The 18,986-nt window shown below is 31.0% G+C and overlaps 2 protein-coding genes across 4 annotated transcripts; both read right to left on the bottom strand.

Moving 5' to 3' along the window:
- Positions 1–1,550: 1,550 nt before the first annotated feature.
- On the bottom strand, positions 1,551–7,648 carry LOC123205778 (UV radiation resistance-associated gene protein-like). 3 transcript variants are annotated; one of them, XM_044622814.1, is made up of 6 exons: positions 7,276–7,648; positions 5,206–5,412; positions 4,305–4,485; positions 3,488–3,636; positions 2,987–3,211; positions 1,551–1,876 (listed from the first exon to the last, which is right to left on the bottom strand). In XM_044622814.1, exons 1-6 carry the CDS (start codon positions 7,471–7,473, stop codon positions 1,760–1,762), a joined length of 1,077 nt encoding a protein of 358 aa, XP_044478749.1. In that variant the 5' UTR covers positions 7,474–7,648; the 3' UTR covers positions 1,551–1,759. The 3 variants fall into 3 exon arrangements, with proteins under 3 accessions (XP_044478749.1, XP_044478752.1, XP_044478751.1); XM_044622817.1 differs by having other exon boundaries at positions 5,206–5,446; positions 7,276–7,414; XM_044622816.1 differs by having other exon boundaries at positions 5,206–5,434; positions 7,276–7,414.
- Positions 7,649–10,125: 2,477 nt separating this feature from the next.
- LOC123205768 (telomerase reverse transcriptase-like) lies at positions 10,126–17,866 on the bottom strand. The gene is made up of 12 exons (XM_044622797.1): positions 17,608–17,866; positions 17,454–17,525; positions 16,618–16,683; positions 16,400–16,535; positions 15,908–16,305; positions 15,645–15,771; positions 15,235–15,379; positions 14,680–14,785; positions 13,028–14,248; positions 11,857–12,449; positions 10,869–11,141; positions 10,126–10,642 (listed from the first exon to the last, which is right to left on the bottom strand). The coding sequence occupies exons 1-12, from the start codon at positions 17,854–17,856 to the stop codon at positions 10,369–10,371; spliced, it is 3,660 nt and encodes a 1,219-aa protein (XP_044478732.1). The 5' UTR covers positions 17,857–17,866; the 3' UTR covers positions 10,126–10,368.
- Between the last annotated feature and the right edge of the window lie 1,120 nt (positions 17,867–18,986).

Below are 18,986 nucleotides of genomic sequence, written 5' to 3'. Positions count from 1 at the left end.
TCTAAACCCTGTTTACTTGGTAATAGTGGGATAAGGAATTAAATTCAGGGAAATGGCATTCCCTGAAATACTAGGGGTGGTTTAATTGAAATAATATTTTATTATCAAGAATAAAAATTATTTTAAAAATAAATTACTGAGGAAATTACTGTTTATAAATTATTATTATATTCTATAAAATTAAATAAAAACTAATAGGTATAAAGAAATAAAAAAATATTAAAATATTATTTTACTTAAATATTTTTAAATAGATTCTAAAATATTTTTTATATTACTTATTATATTAATTTAAAAATAAAATTATTTTTGTCCTAAAAAATTAATATATAAAATTATAATTATAATTACTTTGATAATTTTGTTTCATCAATAATAGAAGATTATCAAAATCTTTCATTACTTAACAATTAAACAAAGTAACGTAAGTAATAAACGATATATTACTAAAATAATTTTTGCACCCCTTGAACCAAATGTCCCTTAGAAGGCGTTTGGTTTGAGTAATATTTTATTACTAAAATAGAAAGATTACCTTGAAGAGAGATTACTTAAAAAATTACTGGATATAAATGATTACTATATTTGATAAAATTTGATAAGTATAAATAATTATTGTGTTTGGTTAAAGGTAATAAAATATTACTAGTAAATTATTTTACTCAAATGTCCTTGAATATAATTATTTTTAAATATTTTTTATATTATTTGTCATATTAATTAAAAATAAATTTATTTTTGTCTCAAAAAATTAATAAATATTAATATAATTATAATAAAAACAAGATTACCTTGATAATCTTTAAATACCTAAGGTGAAGGTGATAATCAGATTACCACCTATATTACCTGTCACGTCAGTATTGGTAATGGAAGATTACTGTAATCTTTTATTACAGACAAACCAAACAAAAGAATAAAAGATAGATTACCAAGATAATATTTAAAAACCATAACCAAACGACCCCTTAGAATAACGTCATCCATTACCATTACCAATGATGGGATATTAAAATGTCCAATTTACCCCTTTTTAAATTCTAAGTTTCAGTTGTACCCCAAATAAAATTTATTCGATTTCATCAAGATTGGCAACTACACGCAAACAATGTAATCCCATTCTATTCCTTGGTAATTTTTTCTTTCCAATACAGATTCCCATTCCCAGTCAGTCCACAAAGCAAAAATGGCCTCAGTCCGTAAAATAATGAGATATCAATGTCACATTTACATATAGGCAACAATGAAGTTCGAAAACCTGAGACCCCTTGAGTCTGCAAAATTTATTCTCTATATAATCAATATACTCATGATGAATCACAGTTTATCATCCACATTTAGGCGATACACCTAAACACCATGATCTTGCCTACCAGAGTTATCAGATCTAGCACTAGTTTTGAATTCAGTGTGAATTCAACAGAGTTTGAGAATTTTTGTGTTCATGAAATGAGATAATAAATAAATAAAAATTGCATACAGTACATACGTGTACACCACAATTTGCCTGTCCTGAATTATAATTTTAGTGCAAATTTTCAAACATGCGATTCACAAGAACAACACTAAAATTAGGTAGTAAATCAAACTACATAATTTAAGGAAAGAATTGCTAATGACAAAGATTTGCTAAACTCAGACCTTGATGGATGGAAAATTTTGCTGTATTGGAGGTGCTCATGAAAAAATTTGCACCTATGTTAGAGTACAACATTTACAGAGAGATTGCTAACTTAATAGTCAATACCAGTTGATTGTATCATGTATCTATATATTCTGCAGACTGTATGGTCCTTAACAGCTCCTTTAAATTAGCCAGAACGTGGCGTGGTCCTAAACTCTTTACACCAATGAAATTCAATAGCTGCTCTACATCCTGGAATCATAAGATATCGAAAGGTCATAATAAGAAGTGGATACATCTTAATATTCCACTTATTCAAAGATACATTTAAACGGAGGGATACACTGCCAATACCAACCTAAATATTAACCAAAGCAAATGATTAATAATTCTATGAAAACTTTTCTAAAAAAAATTCAAATTATATGAATATGATGTGCTAGCATATGCTTCTTACAGCCCCAAATCTTAGGGGGATGGAAATATTTCTCTTTTCACAATATATGTAACAGAGACGTGTATTTGCTGATGAACAACTAATTGGTAAAGAACTTATTATTCTGCTAAGTTATCTAGCTTTGTAAGTTAAAAATCGTGACTAAGAAGGAAAAACAGCAAAATGATAGAAATTCTCAATACCCCTAGCCTATCAAGAAGTTAGGTTACCATTTTGTAACCCTTTGTCTGTTCTCACTAGGAAAATTGTAAAGTCAACATGGGCAATAGAAAATTCCATGAAAAGAATTTCTTTTAGGTAAACTGCTGCTTCTTCCTCAATAAACTCTTTAAAATAGTCATCCAGCTCCACAAGGCCCAGCAAAGCAACATCATAAGAATCGCAAAAGGAGCTCAAATACAACATAGATTTATGCCAATTTTACCCAGATTACCATGAACTTTCTACACTTACTAGAAATTTCTGAACTGAAAAAATTCATCACATAACCAAGTTGCAAACAAGTACATCATCAAGTCACTATCAAAATTCAACTTTAAATCACTGCTGAAAGAGGTACGGGTCTGATGACAGCACTAAAAAATTACAGAAATTCAAATCCAAAAGCATTTAGTTGTTCTCAGTTATATAACAGCCCATATCTTGGAAACTGGAAGACCAAAAATGAACATATACACACAATGCAATAGTTTTGTAACTATATATATTTCATTTTCCGTTTCAAAAATGTTTCTGCAGATTTTTTCACTGTTTTTCCTAATTTTCCTTTTTTGTTTTTGGGAAACCCGAAAGGTTTAGTATAGCTGTCTTGAAAGCACTAACCAAGCACAGAAAACAATAAATTTTCAAGTACAAGTTCAAGTGCAAAAATTGAATCAAAGATAATAGACAAAGAAAAAAATTACCTTATTTAACAAGAATACAGCATAAGCTGCTCTTGTAGTGTCTTGGCCATCTAAAAAGAGAGGAAATTCTACAGGCTTTGTATTCGAGGACAGTGTGCTCAATAACAAATCAGATGATGAAGGCTCTATTGAAGGTGCATAATCATTTATATATGAGTGGGAACCACCCAAGTGCAAAGGATAACGCAGTGGAACTTGTAAATAATGAGCTATAAGTGAAACTGCCTGAAAGAAAACCGAAAAAGTTGATTTTAAGCAACTCGCTCAACAGCCAGCATTACAGGCAATAGAAAGAGCTGACCGGACTCACTCTCAACAACATAGAGCAAAAAAGACATAATTTAGCATAAAATGATAAAGCTTTTAATATAATCTGGGCTTAAAATAATTCAAAGAACGTATCCAGATATACATCACTGTTAAAACAGTTAGGAGTAGAACCACTAAAGAAAACAAAATGCCAGACAATAACTTTCTGTGAAGCAAAGAGAAAGAACAGACATGTGCGATATACCCCAAGGCAGTTGCAGACCTCTGAACCTCTTTCTTATCAGTAAAAAGACTTATCTTTGTAAAAGGAAGCATGGTCAAATGCAGGCCTAAGATTGTTAGGGATCCTGGATTAATAGGTTTAGATCCAGCAGCACTCCCTGATAAAACCAAAATATATATATAAAAAAAAGTAACAAAGCACTAACTCTTATTCCCAATTTAAAATGGTGAGGCAGCAGAGACAATGAAAAAATATTTAGCAGTAGCAAAACGCATGCCTAGATTAAAGTATTTTGAGAGGTCTAGATATGACACAACATGAGACATACACATACATACACACATACACACATACATACACACATACATACACACATACATACATACATATATATATATATATATATATATATATATATATATATATATATATATATATATATATATATATATATATATATATATATGTATGTATGTATTAGAGAAAGAAAGATAGAATCTAAAAAGAATGAAATATAAATCTTAAATATATTTATAAAAACATGTAATTAGAATCTTAAAATAAGTTCTAAAGTGTTTAGAAAATTAGGAGAAATCTTAATTATGTAAAGAAATATCAATCTTGAACTGGGTAGCAAATGTCATAAAAATTGATAATTTACATGCCATGCAAACACAACAGGTTTATCAAAAATAGAAAAAATAAATGTGCAGTAACAGCTCAGATATTGGTTTTCTTGCTTCTATAATTTCAGGCATCAAGCCTATAAATCGAAGAAAGCCCACAATTAAGGCATCAATTTAATCATATCCACAGTCAAATCACCTGATTTACTACTGCTTGGAAATGATTCAAGTTCTTGCTCTTGTTTTGGTCCAACCAAGATCTTTACAGGATAGAGCAAAGACACTTGTTGAATCATAAATTGCTGTCTCAATCGTAACATCTTATTCAAATTTTCAAGATGACCATAACCCTTTTCTCCAGAAAGTAACTTATTTGATTCCTGCAATAAAAGCAAGGCCAAACCTTCAATTCCAGACATATCTGTCTGGTTACACTATCTTCAAACTCATATGAACATAACATGTTGTAGCCTTCCATAGAGTTTAAGACTTCCATAGAGTTTATCATACTCATATGAACATAACATGTTGTAGCCTAGACATGATAAAGAAAATAGAAAATAAATGGAAAACATGTCACTATACTAACAAAGTGACAACCAAAGTATAATTTTTTTTGCACATGCAAATATATCAGTGTCCAATTCATGATTGTAAAATATGAGTTGGCAGTTAATACTTCATTTATCAGAAAATCTACACATATCTCATCTCCATTGTTCCCAGAAGAATCTCTGATGATTTAAGTGCTAGCATCAGCATGTTTTTCAAATAATAATCAGAGCTGTAATGGCTGCCTTACAGGAGGAAACTTACAAATACAATGATTTCATCTTTGCTTTTCAGTTAACAAACTTACCAAACCAAGGGAAAGTTTTCACATAAAAGTTCCACAAGTTAACAATTTATTAACCTTTGATTGACATAACTTACCACAGAGAATCCACAGTAAGCGTTGGATTCACATTTTTTTTAAATCAATAGAATCAATATAATGTTCTTAATACTTTTTCTGACTATAAGTGCATATGAAATTTCACACAATATTATGAGATTCCTGTATTAATTTGGTATCTAAGAAAATTATCAATTAAGATTACCTGCAATCGCCTCCTAGCGACAGAAAGAGCTGTCCCAGACACTAATAGAGACCTAACTTCCATACTAAGTCTTTCCTCCTGTTTTTTAGCATTCTCCTCAGCAACTTTAGAAAGCATTGACATTTTTTCCATAACGACTCTTCTAGCCTCCAGTTTCTCCTTCATCTGCTCAAGCTCATTTGCTCGGTTCAATGACTCAGCCTTAATCTGCCCAGCACATTGCCGCCCGCTAATCCGCGGGCTAATCAATTGAGGGTCAAGAAATCTAACAAATAAGAAATAACACAATAGGCACAAAATGTGAAACTAAGCAGTACGCCAGTACTTATTGTTACCAATTTAAAAGAAACCCTCACAATTATATCCACTCCATTTTGTATGAATGCAAATGAGAATTTACCAGACAGACAAGTAATAATTTTTCATTTGGCCAATAGACGCAGCCAAAACACTTATAAATTAAATTCCTCTAATAAACACAATGGGTAATAACACCAAATTGACCTTATACGTTAAACCGCAGGTGACACAAAAGCATATGTAATCAATGATATTCTAAGTAATTCAACCTATGGAAACCAAAAGGATGCAATAACCTTAACGCACTAACTCTAACAAACTCGTTAGTATTAGAAGCCAAAGATAGAAAAAGGAAAAAGCATTAGAAATTTTCCTAATGAGAGCTAACATTAATTATAATTTTGATTTAATAAAATAGGGTAATTGAATAGTCCAATAATAGTTTGCATAAGAGTTCAAGTGAATAATAAAGATAACTCCATTACACTTAGGGGGCGTTTGGTTTGGGTAATGTTTTATTACCAAAATAGAAATATTACCTTAAAGCTAGATTACTTAAAAAATTACTAGATATAAATTATTACTATATTTGATAAAATTTGGTAGGTATAAATAATTATTGTGTTTGGTTAAAGGTAATAAAAGATCACTAGTAAATTATTTTACTTAAATGTCCTTGAATATAATTATTTTTAAATATTTTTTATATTATTTGTCATATTAATTAAAAATAAATTTATTTTTGTCTCAAAAAATTAATAAATACTAATATAATTATAATAAAATCAAGATTACCTTAGTAATCTTTAAATACCTAAGGTGAAGGTGATAATCAGATTACCACCTATATTACCTGTCACGTCAGCATTGGTAATAGAAGATTACTGTAATCTTTTATTACTGACAAACCAAACAAGGAAATAAAAGACAGATTAACAAAATAATCTTTAAAAACCATAACCAAACGGCCCCTTAAAAGGTTTTGATTTGAGTAGACAACAATAATGTAGGCGTTAAAGTTTATTGGTCCTTTGAGCGGTTCCAATAACATTCTATATAATGAAGAAGTCTCCTCTCAAAAACTATAATAGTACAACTTTACCATTGAAAGTTGTCATTAAAAGAAGTTTTAGTGAAGGAAGATTAGTCACTGTAATGCAAGTAATTTTGGCAATATTATAGATTCAAATTGTATTGCGTATCAGATATTCCTATATGCCTAATTTGTATTCATATTTTATACTTTAAGTATAGATTTTGCGGATTAGGATTGAATGATTATGTTTGTTCATATAAATTAAATCTCATAAAAAGCAATACAAAATGCTTTTCCTCCATTATTTAAGCAACCAGAAAGAGCCTAAAACTTCATCCCCCAAAAAATTACACAGTTTCACCAGTCTATTAGTTCACAAAACCCATCTCAACTGAACCTGATATTGGGATGCCATGGAAACAGGATTTTCACCTTCAACAGAACCAGTAAAGTAACATCATAATTGCATTATCAAAAATAAAATTAGAGGAGACATGAATCAAAATCTAAACAACTTAAAAAACATGGGCGAATGTCACTATGTTCCCAGCGTGCAGCCTCTCAGAAACATAAAGCTCCTACCGATGAACTGAATCCTTATCTCAAGCGAAATTACTATTAGGAATGCTACGATATCAGGACACGTAAAACAGAGCCCAAAACAATTTTACCAACGAAAAAGAAATGACTGACGAATTAAATCAAAATTATTAAAATTAAAAAAAAAAAAATACCTGAATAAGAGAGTTGAGCTTGTCTTGAAGAGAATGACTTTTGTCCTTAGCTTGTTGAAGAGCCGAGGAGAGACTCATCAATCGGGCAAGTTCTTGCTCAAAATCTTCCCATCCGATGACTTTGACTTTTTCTGGATCGACTAATTTGGCTGCTGAAGAAGAAGAAGAAGAGAGAGTAGGCGGCTGTTGTTGATCCATGAACAATCGAAGAGCGCGAGTTCAAGAGCGGATCATGGGCCCACCTCATCGTCCTAAATCAACGCCGACTTGAGCTTTCGTTCATGGAATTCTTCTCGTTTTCTTTTCTGTTTGGTTTAAAATGATTTTTCTCGGGAAAATAGATTTTGCAAAGAAAGACAATTGAAAATTTGGGCGTCATAGTTGCTGTTTACAAGTTTCAATATATAACGGAAACGGGTGGGATGTGGAAAGTTTGTTGATCTAACGTCGTTATAACGGGAGATTGCTTCTCAGCTTAAGTAAACTAGTATATTAGCCACCAACATGATTGCATAAAATAAGCCAAAGGACTACATCCCTCTCAAGTTTTGATATATCCCCAAAATTATACCTATAAGATTTAAAAAATTCAAAGCCTTACTAATAAATCAATTGGAGTTAAGATTTTTTATTAAAGAAAAAAATAAAATTGTTATTTTATTAATAATATTAAAAAAAATATAAAATTTATTATATTTTCTCATTAAATTTTAAAAACTAACAAATTTACTTATACTTAAAGTTTTTTAACTTTAAAAAGTTATACATTTATCTCTTAAACTTAGGGTTTTTTTTTCTTCCCTACAGCCACCGTCTCTGAAGCCAACGATTTCCCCTCTTCACCCTAAAACACTAGCCGACGCCTCTCCTCTCTAAATCTTTTCGTCTCAACAAAGAGATCTAGAGAGGGGAGATTATTGTGCCCCATCGTATGTCAGCCAATGTTTTAAGGTGGAAAAGGGAGAAAGTCGACACAAGAGATGGTGGCCAGAGGGATAAAGGAAAAAACCTTAGATTTGAGAGGTAAATTGTAACTTTTCAAAGTTAAAAAACTTTAAATAAAAGTGAAATTGTTAGTTTTTAAAACTTAAAGTAAAAATACAATAAATTTTATTTTTTTAATATTATTAGTTACCTTTGCGTCTAACAGAAAATTTTAACAGCAATTAACCCGTAAATGGAATTTTGGGAATACATCAAAACTTGGTGGGAATAAGTCCTTTGGCCCATAAAATAACTATGATGCCCTTATGATTTGCTTGAACACCTTAAATTAACTCAAATATCTTTAGTTTCATTTTAGTCGCTATTAGTAACATTTTGGATCTTACATTTTAGTCCATATCAATGAGATAAAAGTTTAAAAGTAGTCACGGATTCAAATCAAACCAATTCAAGTTTAAATCCACATTCAACTCAAATAAGGCAAACTCATATTAAAACTCTCACTCGATTTGAATTTAGCTCATTTACTCCTCTAACGATATTATTCATTGTATTGATATTATTACCAGTTCTTTGACGATATTGTATATCAGTTTAAATAATATCACATTAGACATTATATATTTGAGTCAAGCTCAAATTAATTCTTATTCAAACTCAATTTAACTCACCTCAAATTGTCCTCTATTTGAGAGACATCGAAATGTTATTGCTAAAACTGTCCTAGACTAAGGGTTAAAATCTTAAATCTAATTAGAGTTATATATTTGATATTATGTTTTCCTCAATTTGACACGCATTTTCAATAATTTTCACTTAACTAAAATTGTAAATTTTGCTAATGTAATTTTAAAATGAGAGCTTTTACATCGAGACATAAATATAATTACCAAAATAGTCCCCATATCATAGTAAGTGTAAACTTAAATAAATGAAAATGCTAGGCGCTGTAATTATTTTGTTAAGACACTTTTAAACTAAACTATATTAACTTATTAAGGGTTCCTCCCCTTTCATTAGGTTTTGTTAGTAAATTTTCTTAAATTTTATGATAAATAACTAAAAGACAAAAATAGCCCTAATAGTTTGACTTTTAAAGATAAATATAATTACTTTTATAACCTTGTAATAATTTTAAAATGTTGAAATTGTTCTTTTATAATCTATTTCAAATAAAAAGACCATAACACTCTCATGTGAGCCCCATGTTCAATAACCTTGCACTCCAATTGTCATCTTCATATATTATTACCTGCAAAACATAATCACCTAGTAAATAAAGAATTTAACCTACAATTTAAATACTTGCCCTTATTATCCTTCCTTTAAACTTATTCCATTTTAACTTTGTGATCGAGGATATACATTTGTACTTTAAACTTTAATGATATAAAACTTATTTAACTTATCTGATTTATTTTGAAAACACCTTATCTCAAGAAACACTTTTAAACTTATAACTATGATGATTTTATTATGGTCAACAAGAATACACTTGAGATCCTATAATATAATAACTTTCAGCATGCAAAAGTAAGGTTGAATTGCATACTACGTAGTCTCTTCCCATTGAACACACTAGTAAACTGTTGTATCATGACTATATTATACTGTGAGTGTGTGTAAAAAAGTTTACCAGGACGGTTAAAAGTTGTAAATATAGGGGCAGTCAGTCATATCACACACTCTTCAGACACTGAAGTATGGCATATTTCTTCTGACAAGACAATAAAATTACTATCCTAATAGTAAATTTAAAATATAACTTCGTTAATGGTTTTATGTATAAGGATAAAAGTGTTATTTATTAAATAATAAATAGCAAGCGGCAACAACTACAAATGAAAAATAAATCATCTCAATTTTTAAATTTATATATGGAATAATTTGATTCCAACTCTCATAAAAAGACAAAAGTGCAAACACCACCAACTACATGCGTGTTTGAAACATAATGTCAATTAGCTCTGATCCTAAATAACAGTTTTCAAAAGTATTTATATTATTTGTTCATATCACAGATTTAACAAATAACTTTCAAAGTAGAATAATGAACATGTAATACTAGATATAAAATAAATATCCAACACAAACGTAGTTTCAACCCCAAATTTTCAGAATTGCTTGTCCCTCAATTCTAAGGATCTTCTAGTACTTGATTTTCCAGAACAAAGAGGAATGTAACCCATCAATGGCATACTTCAATTCATCAGAAGGACTGCCTGTGATTCTGTGCATCAGTAACTTCGACCTCAACATTGACAGCAACTCTTTATGCCGTGATTGTTTTCTCTTTAATATTTTAACATAGGCATTTAATCCCAGCCATTCAACTTCCCCATCTTCCAATAGAAGAACTGGCTGGAATTTTAAACCAACATTCACAGATTGCATCCGTCTCTTAATCAGCATATGCATATACCTACCAATTAAAAGAGAAAACAAGGATGTATGTTGAATAGGAAATTTAATAACAGTTTAAGGCTAACAGAACTATGGTAATTTACATAGAATATTCTATGCAAGACAAGGCCATTTGTTTCCTGCTTTACACTGATTGCAAACTTTGGGCTAAGTTGTGCTAACAACTTAAGTGAGTTTGATAAGACCACTTTTTGCAAGGAAACAGCTATAAAAAATTGGCTTACCTCAAGGATCTTTCAATGATTTTCAGATAGAAGCTTGATCTTAGTTTGCAAATGTACGATAAGTTGGATACATAACAATGAAACTTCATGGCACACAATAGAAAGGCTTGGTAGATATTCAATCTGACAACAGCAGCTGAGTTTATATTTGAATCAAAGAACATAGGATGGCATTTTGGTCTCATGAAGGCACATAACCTTGACTTTAAATGATGACCTGGTTTGCCTTGCCAGCAGACAGTAAGTGTGGAGCTCAAACGATTCTTCCAATACCTGTTTTATACATTACACAAGTTACCGTGAGAAGAAACTATTGGATGCACATTAATCACAATACATAGTCTCAAAATTTTAACTTCCAACCAACATACAAGTAATGCAATATTACAGCTACAGATTTCGGATCACACTGAATAGCATCTAAGAGAGAATTCGATATCTTTCAGAAACTGGAACAACAATTAACCAGAATATTCATCATCTTAAATCAAGTTAGCTAGATCCCATCACATATATTTGGCTGCAAAAACAAGCCAAATTTGGATCAAGCATTAGTGTCATAACCCATCCAGACATGTTAATTTGGCAATTCAAATTAAAATACAGCTTAAGACTGATCATGCCATAAATGTACAGAGGCATGCACACCCACAACTAATTACTTTTGCATTAGTTTCATCTATGAACTACTGTAAATTATCAAGCCAACTTACGATGCTGGGTTAAACTATTGAACAAAATATATAAAATCATAAGACAAAATTATGAAATTTTCAAGAATAAATGTTGAAGTATTGAAATATCTGAAGAATGGGACTAGTTTAGATAAAGTCACAATAAGCAAGTCATATTCCCTAGCATCAAGAGCTATGAATATTTAAATAACAGAGATGTTGATTCGAGGTGCCTCAAACATCACCACAAAAGGAGCCAAATAAAAGCTATAAAGGATGCATGTCTCACTACAAACTATAAAGCAGAAACAGACCTTGTATAGTCTCCCTGAACCTCTGCAGTGCTACAGTTGATGAGCAAACCACTCCAACGAAGAAATGAAACACCATCTGCACCTACATAAATTCTATTTGAGGACAGCCCTGAAGTATGTCCAACATCAAAATTCACACAGAATTTTTCCTCATTCATGTAGCAGTTGTAATTTGGAAATCCCCTCCACAGTCTGTGGAAAAATTTAGTTGCCTGTTTCTTCGAGGTTGACATGAAAAGTATATCGTCAATAAATCTAAGGAGAATTGATTGAGATTTTCCCAGAGGCTTTTCTAAATCAATGATATAACTTGGTGATGAGATAATTGTTTCACTCTGACTATTCTCCCCATGCTGATGACTCTCAGATAGAACTTGAAAATCAGATTCTTGAGTTTTCTCAATAAAGGGATAGATCACGTTCCTTTCCATATCTCCATAGTATAATGAGCAAAGTAGAGAAGATATAACACTTCCTTGAGCTATACCTATGCCTTGTAGGTAAAATTTTTTATCTAGCTGCAACACATTGCGCTTAACGTGCTGATTTAGAATATATTCCAGTTCACTTTTCTTCACATATTGTCTCCTACCCTGAAACGTTATTCCCAGAGAAAGAGGGAAAACAGACAGAAGAAAACTTTGCTTAAACCAGAGGATATTTATACATTCAGCATAGGTCAACCACAAATTTTTACAAGACATCAGTAACCAATACAATAATCCACGATTGGAACATAAGGATATGACCTATAATCAAGAAAGGCAGGCAGATAATTTTATAAAACAAAATTTGTCACAGTTTCCCTCTCAATAGCAAATTAATATAGGAAATAAAAAATACAAAAAGTATTTTCCTTTGAGAAAAAAAATTATGTATTTAGTAGGATGGAACTCCAACTAAAAATGTAGAGGCACACACCAAATGAAACAGACCATGTAAATATTGCAAACAGCATCAAATATTAAAAATGCAATCTTTAAGTGCGTGATGCAGATGGTATTTATTATTTTGTTTGAACGGGTTTTTTTTTTTTAAATAATATAAGTGATAGTAATAATCAAGTTGATGTAGAATTGAAGCTGTAACCTACCTTCTTAAATAAAAAATAGAAGATCCAAAAAGATAAATATTATTTCTTTCTTCCGCTGAAAAGTTAAGAGATAAATACCTGATTAACAAGAATACTATGCACTGAAAGAGAAGATGTAAATCTTGTACCAGTGCTGATATTATGATCAATCAATACAGGATTATCATGTATCTTCATTGATTTCTTTGTACATACTACTTGATAGGGATGTTCAAGAAGAAATTTATCCTCCAGTATGACATCATTCATTACACTAAGAAGCCTATCTTGATCAATAGAATCAAATGCTTTTGATACATCAGAAACGACAACAAAAATGCCTGGAAATATTGTTGATGCATTCCTCAGACCAATTAGAAAAGGGCATAACTTTCTATAGACATCATTGTAATCAAACACTGATGATCCTAACTTGTCTGGTTCTTTCACTACTAAACCCTTTAGAACAGCATGCATATCACGAAGAACACCATTGATGGATTTAAAATAGTCGAATTTCACTTTTTTATGATACATTTGAGCATCCTTCAGCATTTGCGAGCAACTATCTTTGAATTCCTTTTTCACTAGCTTTGACGGTGCTTTAAGATTTGCCAGCATCCTTACTCCATTTTCTTTTGGAAGAAGTCTGAGCTTCGAGAAACCAAATGATCTCTTGCTTATAACACTTCTAAGAGTTGCATCATCTAACTGACAATAGCTCTTATCTTTCAAGCTAGTGATAGCTTTGTTCATCAAATTTTCCCAAACTGACTTCCGATAATAATATATATCTTGTTTCCCATGCTCAGTTTCGGTGACATAGAAGTTGGCTTGCACTAATGGCAGCACTAGATGTGAAAAGAACCAAAATATCCAGTTTGCTAAAAGTTTATGTTTCATTTTGAGGATGGTATTATTCAGTTTGCTGAATTCTTCACACAATCTGGCATTCTCCTCCATCCTATCCTTTCTCACCTGGGCTTTCAGGTAGCATGAAGAGTGTTTTTCTGATAAGAATGGGAACTTTGAAATTTTCAATTTATGCATACATTGTTTAATAGAGAATTTCTCAAATCTTCTCAGCTGTATAAACTTGGAAATATTTCTCCTTAGAACTCTCCAGTTTGAAGGAGTTCCTAACAAATCCGCAGGAATTATACTCCTACAAACTGCCCATATAAATGACTCAACCTGGCTTTTCAAGCAATACGGTTTGAGTGCCTCAAAATGAGAATCACCAGCTTCCAGACTTTTCTTGAAATCTTTAATACAGGAAACATTAGATTTCCCACATACTTTTTTCCCTAATTCATTCCCCTGAAATAGAAAATCTAAAATAAGTAACACTTTATTTACAAGAAGCAAATATCATGAATTTAGGAATACAGAGCTGAAAGAAAGCATTAGGTAAAGTTGATTTTCATATTTGTGTCAATGAATCATATCCCAGTGTATGGGTCATAGATAAAGTTCCATTACTTAGCTAAGGAAAATACAAAAGTTAAAAACAAATAAAGAAAAGACTGTGAAGACTGCAAGATTAGATTCTTGATATTTATGATTCCCTACAGAAGAAAAGGTCAAAAAAAAAAAAAAAAAACACATGGAAGCTGAAATCGGATACTGGCAAGGGCTTCACCAGAGCATGTGATAATTAACTTTCTTTCCAATTCATAGACCTGAAAAAGTTGAGCTTCAAATGCCACAAAGATTACTAATCTCAAACAATGAGCTTGAATTTCCCTAACCTTTTGATCCGATGATGGAACACAGTGCTTCTCCAACAACCTTAAATGCTGGCAAGTTTGAAATCTGCGCAAGAGTACCTTAAGTAATCTAACTAGTTTGTGATACCTGTGGAAACAAAAGCAACAGGAAATTGTTAAATTTACTTAATTGAGATGTTATAACTCCTAATATCAATGTAGCATCTATTTCCCCTCATGTTTACAGTTCAACATTTATTTTCTGCATATTGCCCAGAAGATTAAGAAAATAGCTTCCTTTTAAGAATCTCCATGGCATTATCTTGGTAACCTCATCTTTTCCAAGCAAGCTGACTGGACACAGAGATTCTATGTTAAAAAGTTTTGAATCTTCTCTCACAACCTCAACTACTGTTTCTTTTCACTTAAAGCCTTCATCGTCTGTACTTAACTGAAAATATCAGAACTATGACTCTCGCTTGCCTCATACCAGTGGAAACAATCACATATAACACTGCAAAACCCTTAAAAAAGGTCCTAAGATTTAAGAATGCACTTTTAAATAAAATAGAATGAATGTAATGATGTTCAACTTACAGGCATGCAGATCCCATGAGACAAAAGTCACTGCTGTGGGAGCATGCCATCGACTGAGCACTCTTGTTTACATCAGATAAGCCAAAAATTCTCCTGATAAGAATCTTTGAATCAGAAATATTGGGCTTTAAGGAATTCAATATATCTGAACATATTAAGGTTTACACATTTTAAGAAAGTTTTGGAGTTAGAGTTTTGTTTGATGTATCAAAGAATGAAAAACTGAGAAATAAAGCACTATACCATAATAATGTGGGGGGATCAAAACTATTGAATAACTTATACTGATGATGATGGATAAAGAATCTATATAGGTTAGGTGATGACATTGTCACTGATAGCCAATCAAAATTCAAGAAGCCAAAGAAATCATAAGCCATGTGCACATTTTAAGATCCTTCAAAGGATACGCCTGTGAGGGAGAACCGTTGAAGAGTATTCTAAACTGTAGAACATGAACCGTCTATTAATATGATCCCTATCAGTGACAAACTGATGAGCTTGTAACATCAAACAACAAGAGCATTTTTCTTGCATCTGCAGAAAAATCATAATTACAAAAAAGTTTGTAGACCATGAAACAGGAAAAATTATGAAACAAGTATTGATAAACCAAAATCAAGTTGTTTCTCAGGTCTTCTAAGGAAATCATCTTGTTATGGAAATGGCTTACCCTGTTGTTGTCATATAGATGCTTCCCACATGAGCTGTTTTTATCATCACAAGGAATTGTGCAAGCTTTCTTATCACTAAATTCTTGTAATTCTATATGCCTACATTTTCTGTGGCGCTGCCACCTAAAAGGCCGTGAACGCTTTCTTGGTTTAGCAGTAACCTGATCACAGCTTGTTTGAGGTTCCCCTGTATTTCCCTCAATTTTAGCAACAACAGCGCAACTTGTTGCAGTATCTACTCCAAAGACATTCATCTGACCATTTTTGTAATCAGGATGCCTCCTGAATTGCCATACACATCTTTTTTCATTACAACCAACACAGCCAACAGAATATTCTTGCTGTGTCTCTGACACTGAACAAGCAATATCAACAATTTTCCTCTTCTTTTGGTAACCTAGGTAAAAGATAAATAAAATCTTATGATGTAAACTACGAGTCATTACTATTTAACAATTAATTTACAGATTGGATAAATGAAGGATGTCAACCTTGAAAGTCTGCCTTAGACTTGAAAAATTCATGGCTACTGATAGGAGGGCCAGTTACTTGATGGTGTCTCTTAGGAGGGAGGGGCAAAAATATAGATGTATGCTGTAGGAGATAACACATGACATTTTCCCCAACCTGCATCCAATTCATATATGTGAAATGACTATACCAAGAGCATGCTTATAGTTTCGTAGTTGAAATATGTAAGATGGCATACCCTTTCTAAAAGAAGTGACCATGATGAACAACTTAGAAGCTCTAAAATGGGGCTCGAACAATGATACTGTTACATGAACACAAAAATATTTTAATATAACATAAGGCAAATTCATTAAGCTTCTCTACGAATTAGCTTAAATATAAGTGAACACTCTGACATCGAAAACATGTATGGAACTGCCATGCAAAGAGTTCTCACACCTATTTTGTAAGCACATTCACTATAAAATTTTTACAAGTTAGATTTTTTTCTTTGGATATTTTCATAATAACAACATAAAATAATTGAATTATTGTTTAAATTGAAGGAAAAGCCCAAAAAATGGTTCAATCATATGATAAACTCGCAGAGGATAAACAGATTTCTAAATAAAAAAATCCTAAAAGGATGCAGACGCCGTCACTAGAAGAGAAGTGACGTGGCAGATAGCTGGAGCATCAGGAAAAAGTGATAGGACGAGTGATATGTAAAAAAGGAGGGAGTGAGAAACTTTTTCCCTCCAGAAGTCTGCCTGAGCAAACATTGTGCAATTGAAAAAGAAAAATCTTAACTAATTAACAATATTAAGTTGACTTTTTATCATTAAATTTCTCAGACTTTTCCCTCATCTTGTCTTCAACCAAACAGTCTCATCTTCTTCTTTCCTCTGAAAATCATTGAAGCCTTCGACTGCTTCGGTAATCACCATGAAAACCAAATATTTTGTTGAAAACTCATAAATATGAATCATTTCTAAAATTTTAAGAATGTGCGCATTTTCAAAATGTATATGTTGAAAAAATAAAGCATCAACAAAAGCATGAACTTCACCGTAACTAATAAAAGAAACTTGCCTTGTCAAAACCACCATATATGACATTAGGCGTTTCCAGTATCTGACTCATCTCCATAATCCTTTCAACAATCTGAGCAAACCAAACACATTCCAAATCTAAAATCAATCCAATTACATTCAACATATACAAACACAAATGACCAAAACTGAACCTCGTGTTGTGACCAGTGCTTGATCGGAGAGAAACCAGAATAATGCGGCGCTTCCTCGTTGACAACAACGAAGCATTGATGGAGGAGCTTGCGGTAATCGGTAGGATCGCCACGTTTAATGAGAAAAAACGCATTTGTCGCTTCACCGCTTGATTGTGAGACCATAGACTTGATTGTGTCAGCAAGAGTTCGAGCTCTTTCACGGAAGACTTTCCACAGAATCTCTGGAACTCTCCGTTTCTTTGCCATCCTTGGCAGGTAGAAGTTGGAAGTGAAGAGCAGTGGAGCGGTTACCGCCTCACTAGGCTTTAATTTTTCAATGAAATTATATGTATTTTTTAAAAATTATTTAATTATATAATAATATATTTTATATATATAATATTATTTTTAATTTTAAGCTCATTTTTCAAAATATAAAACTGTTGAAATTTTGTCGTTTTGCTCCGAAATCTAAGAATTTGAAGTATCATTAAATTAAAAAAAGAAAAGTTTTCCCTCCATGATGAAAACTTATTTTTTATAAAAGCATATTTTAATTATAGAGAATTTTATTGAGCTTTCGGGTGTATTTAATATTGAATATTATTTTAAAATAATTTTTTTTTAAAATTATTATATATAAATAATTGTTATTTTTGATAAAATTAATAAATATACACTATTATTATATTTTGTTAAAAAATAATAAAAAATACTAATAAATAATTTTACTTAAATATTTTTAAAATATAATTATTCTAAAATATTTTTTTATGTTAATAGTTATATTAATTTAAAATATGATTATTTTTGTCTTAAAAAATTAATAAATTAAAACATAATTATAATAAAATTAAGATTACATTGATAATTTTTTAATACTTAAGGTGAAAGTGATAATAAAATTACATCTTATATTACTTGTCATATTATCATTGTAATAGAAATTACCGAAATATTTTATTACTTATAAATCAAACAAAATAATATAAGTAATAAAAAATAGATTATCAAAGTAATGTTTATTTATTTCCAACCAAACACCCCCTTAATGTAAGATAATAATAGTCTGGTTAATTAAAATGTAAATAATTTGTATTTCCGTTTAATCCATGTATTAAACACTATATTTCAAATTTTAATAACGTATTAAATATGTATTTTACACGTTTTCCTTATCAAATGACCATTTTATTTATTTTCTTCTTTTTTTGAATTTTCAAATATCTAAAATAACGTTGTTTTGATACCCAAGTCTAAAATATGAAAGAGTCTCTTTAATTTTTAATTAATTACAATAATATCACAAAAAAAAACTCATTTTTTTTCAAATCTCTAACCTCTCCATTCATAGCATCAAGATCATATTCATAACAACAACACATTTTTTTCACAAG

Source organism: Mangifera indica, unplaced genomic scaffold, assembly GCF_011075055.1.
Source record: "Mangifera indica cultivar Alphonso unplaced genomic scaffold, CATAS_Mindica_2.1 Un_0015, whole genome shotgun sequence".
NCBI classification, from domain to species: domain Eukaryota; kingdom Viridiplantae; phylum Streptophyta; class Magnoliopsida; order Sapindales; family Anacardiaceae; genus Mangifera; species Mangifera indica.
The sequence above is the reverse complement of the archived record's forward strand: the minus strand, read 5'-3'. Positions and strand labels throughout refer to the sequence as shown.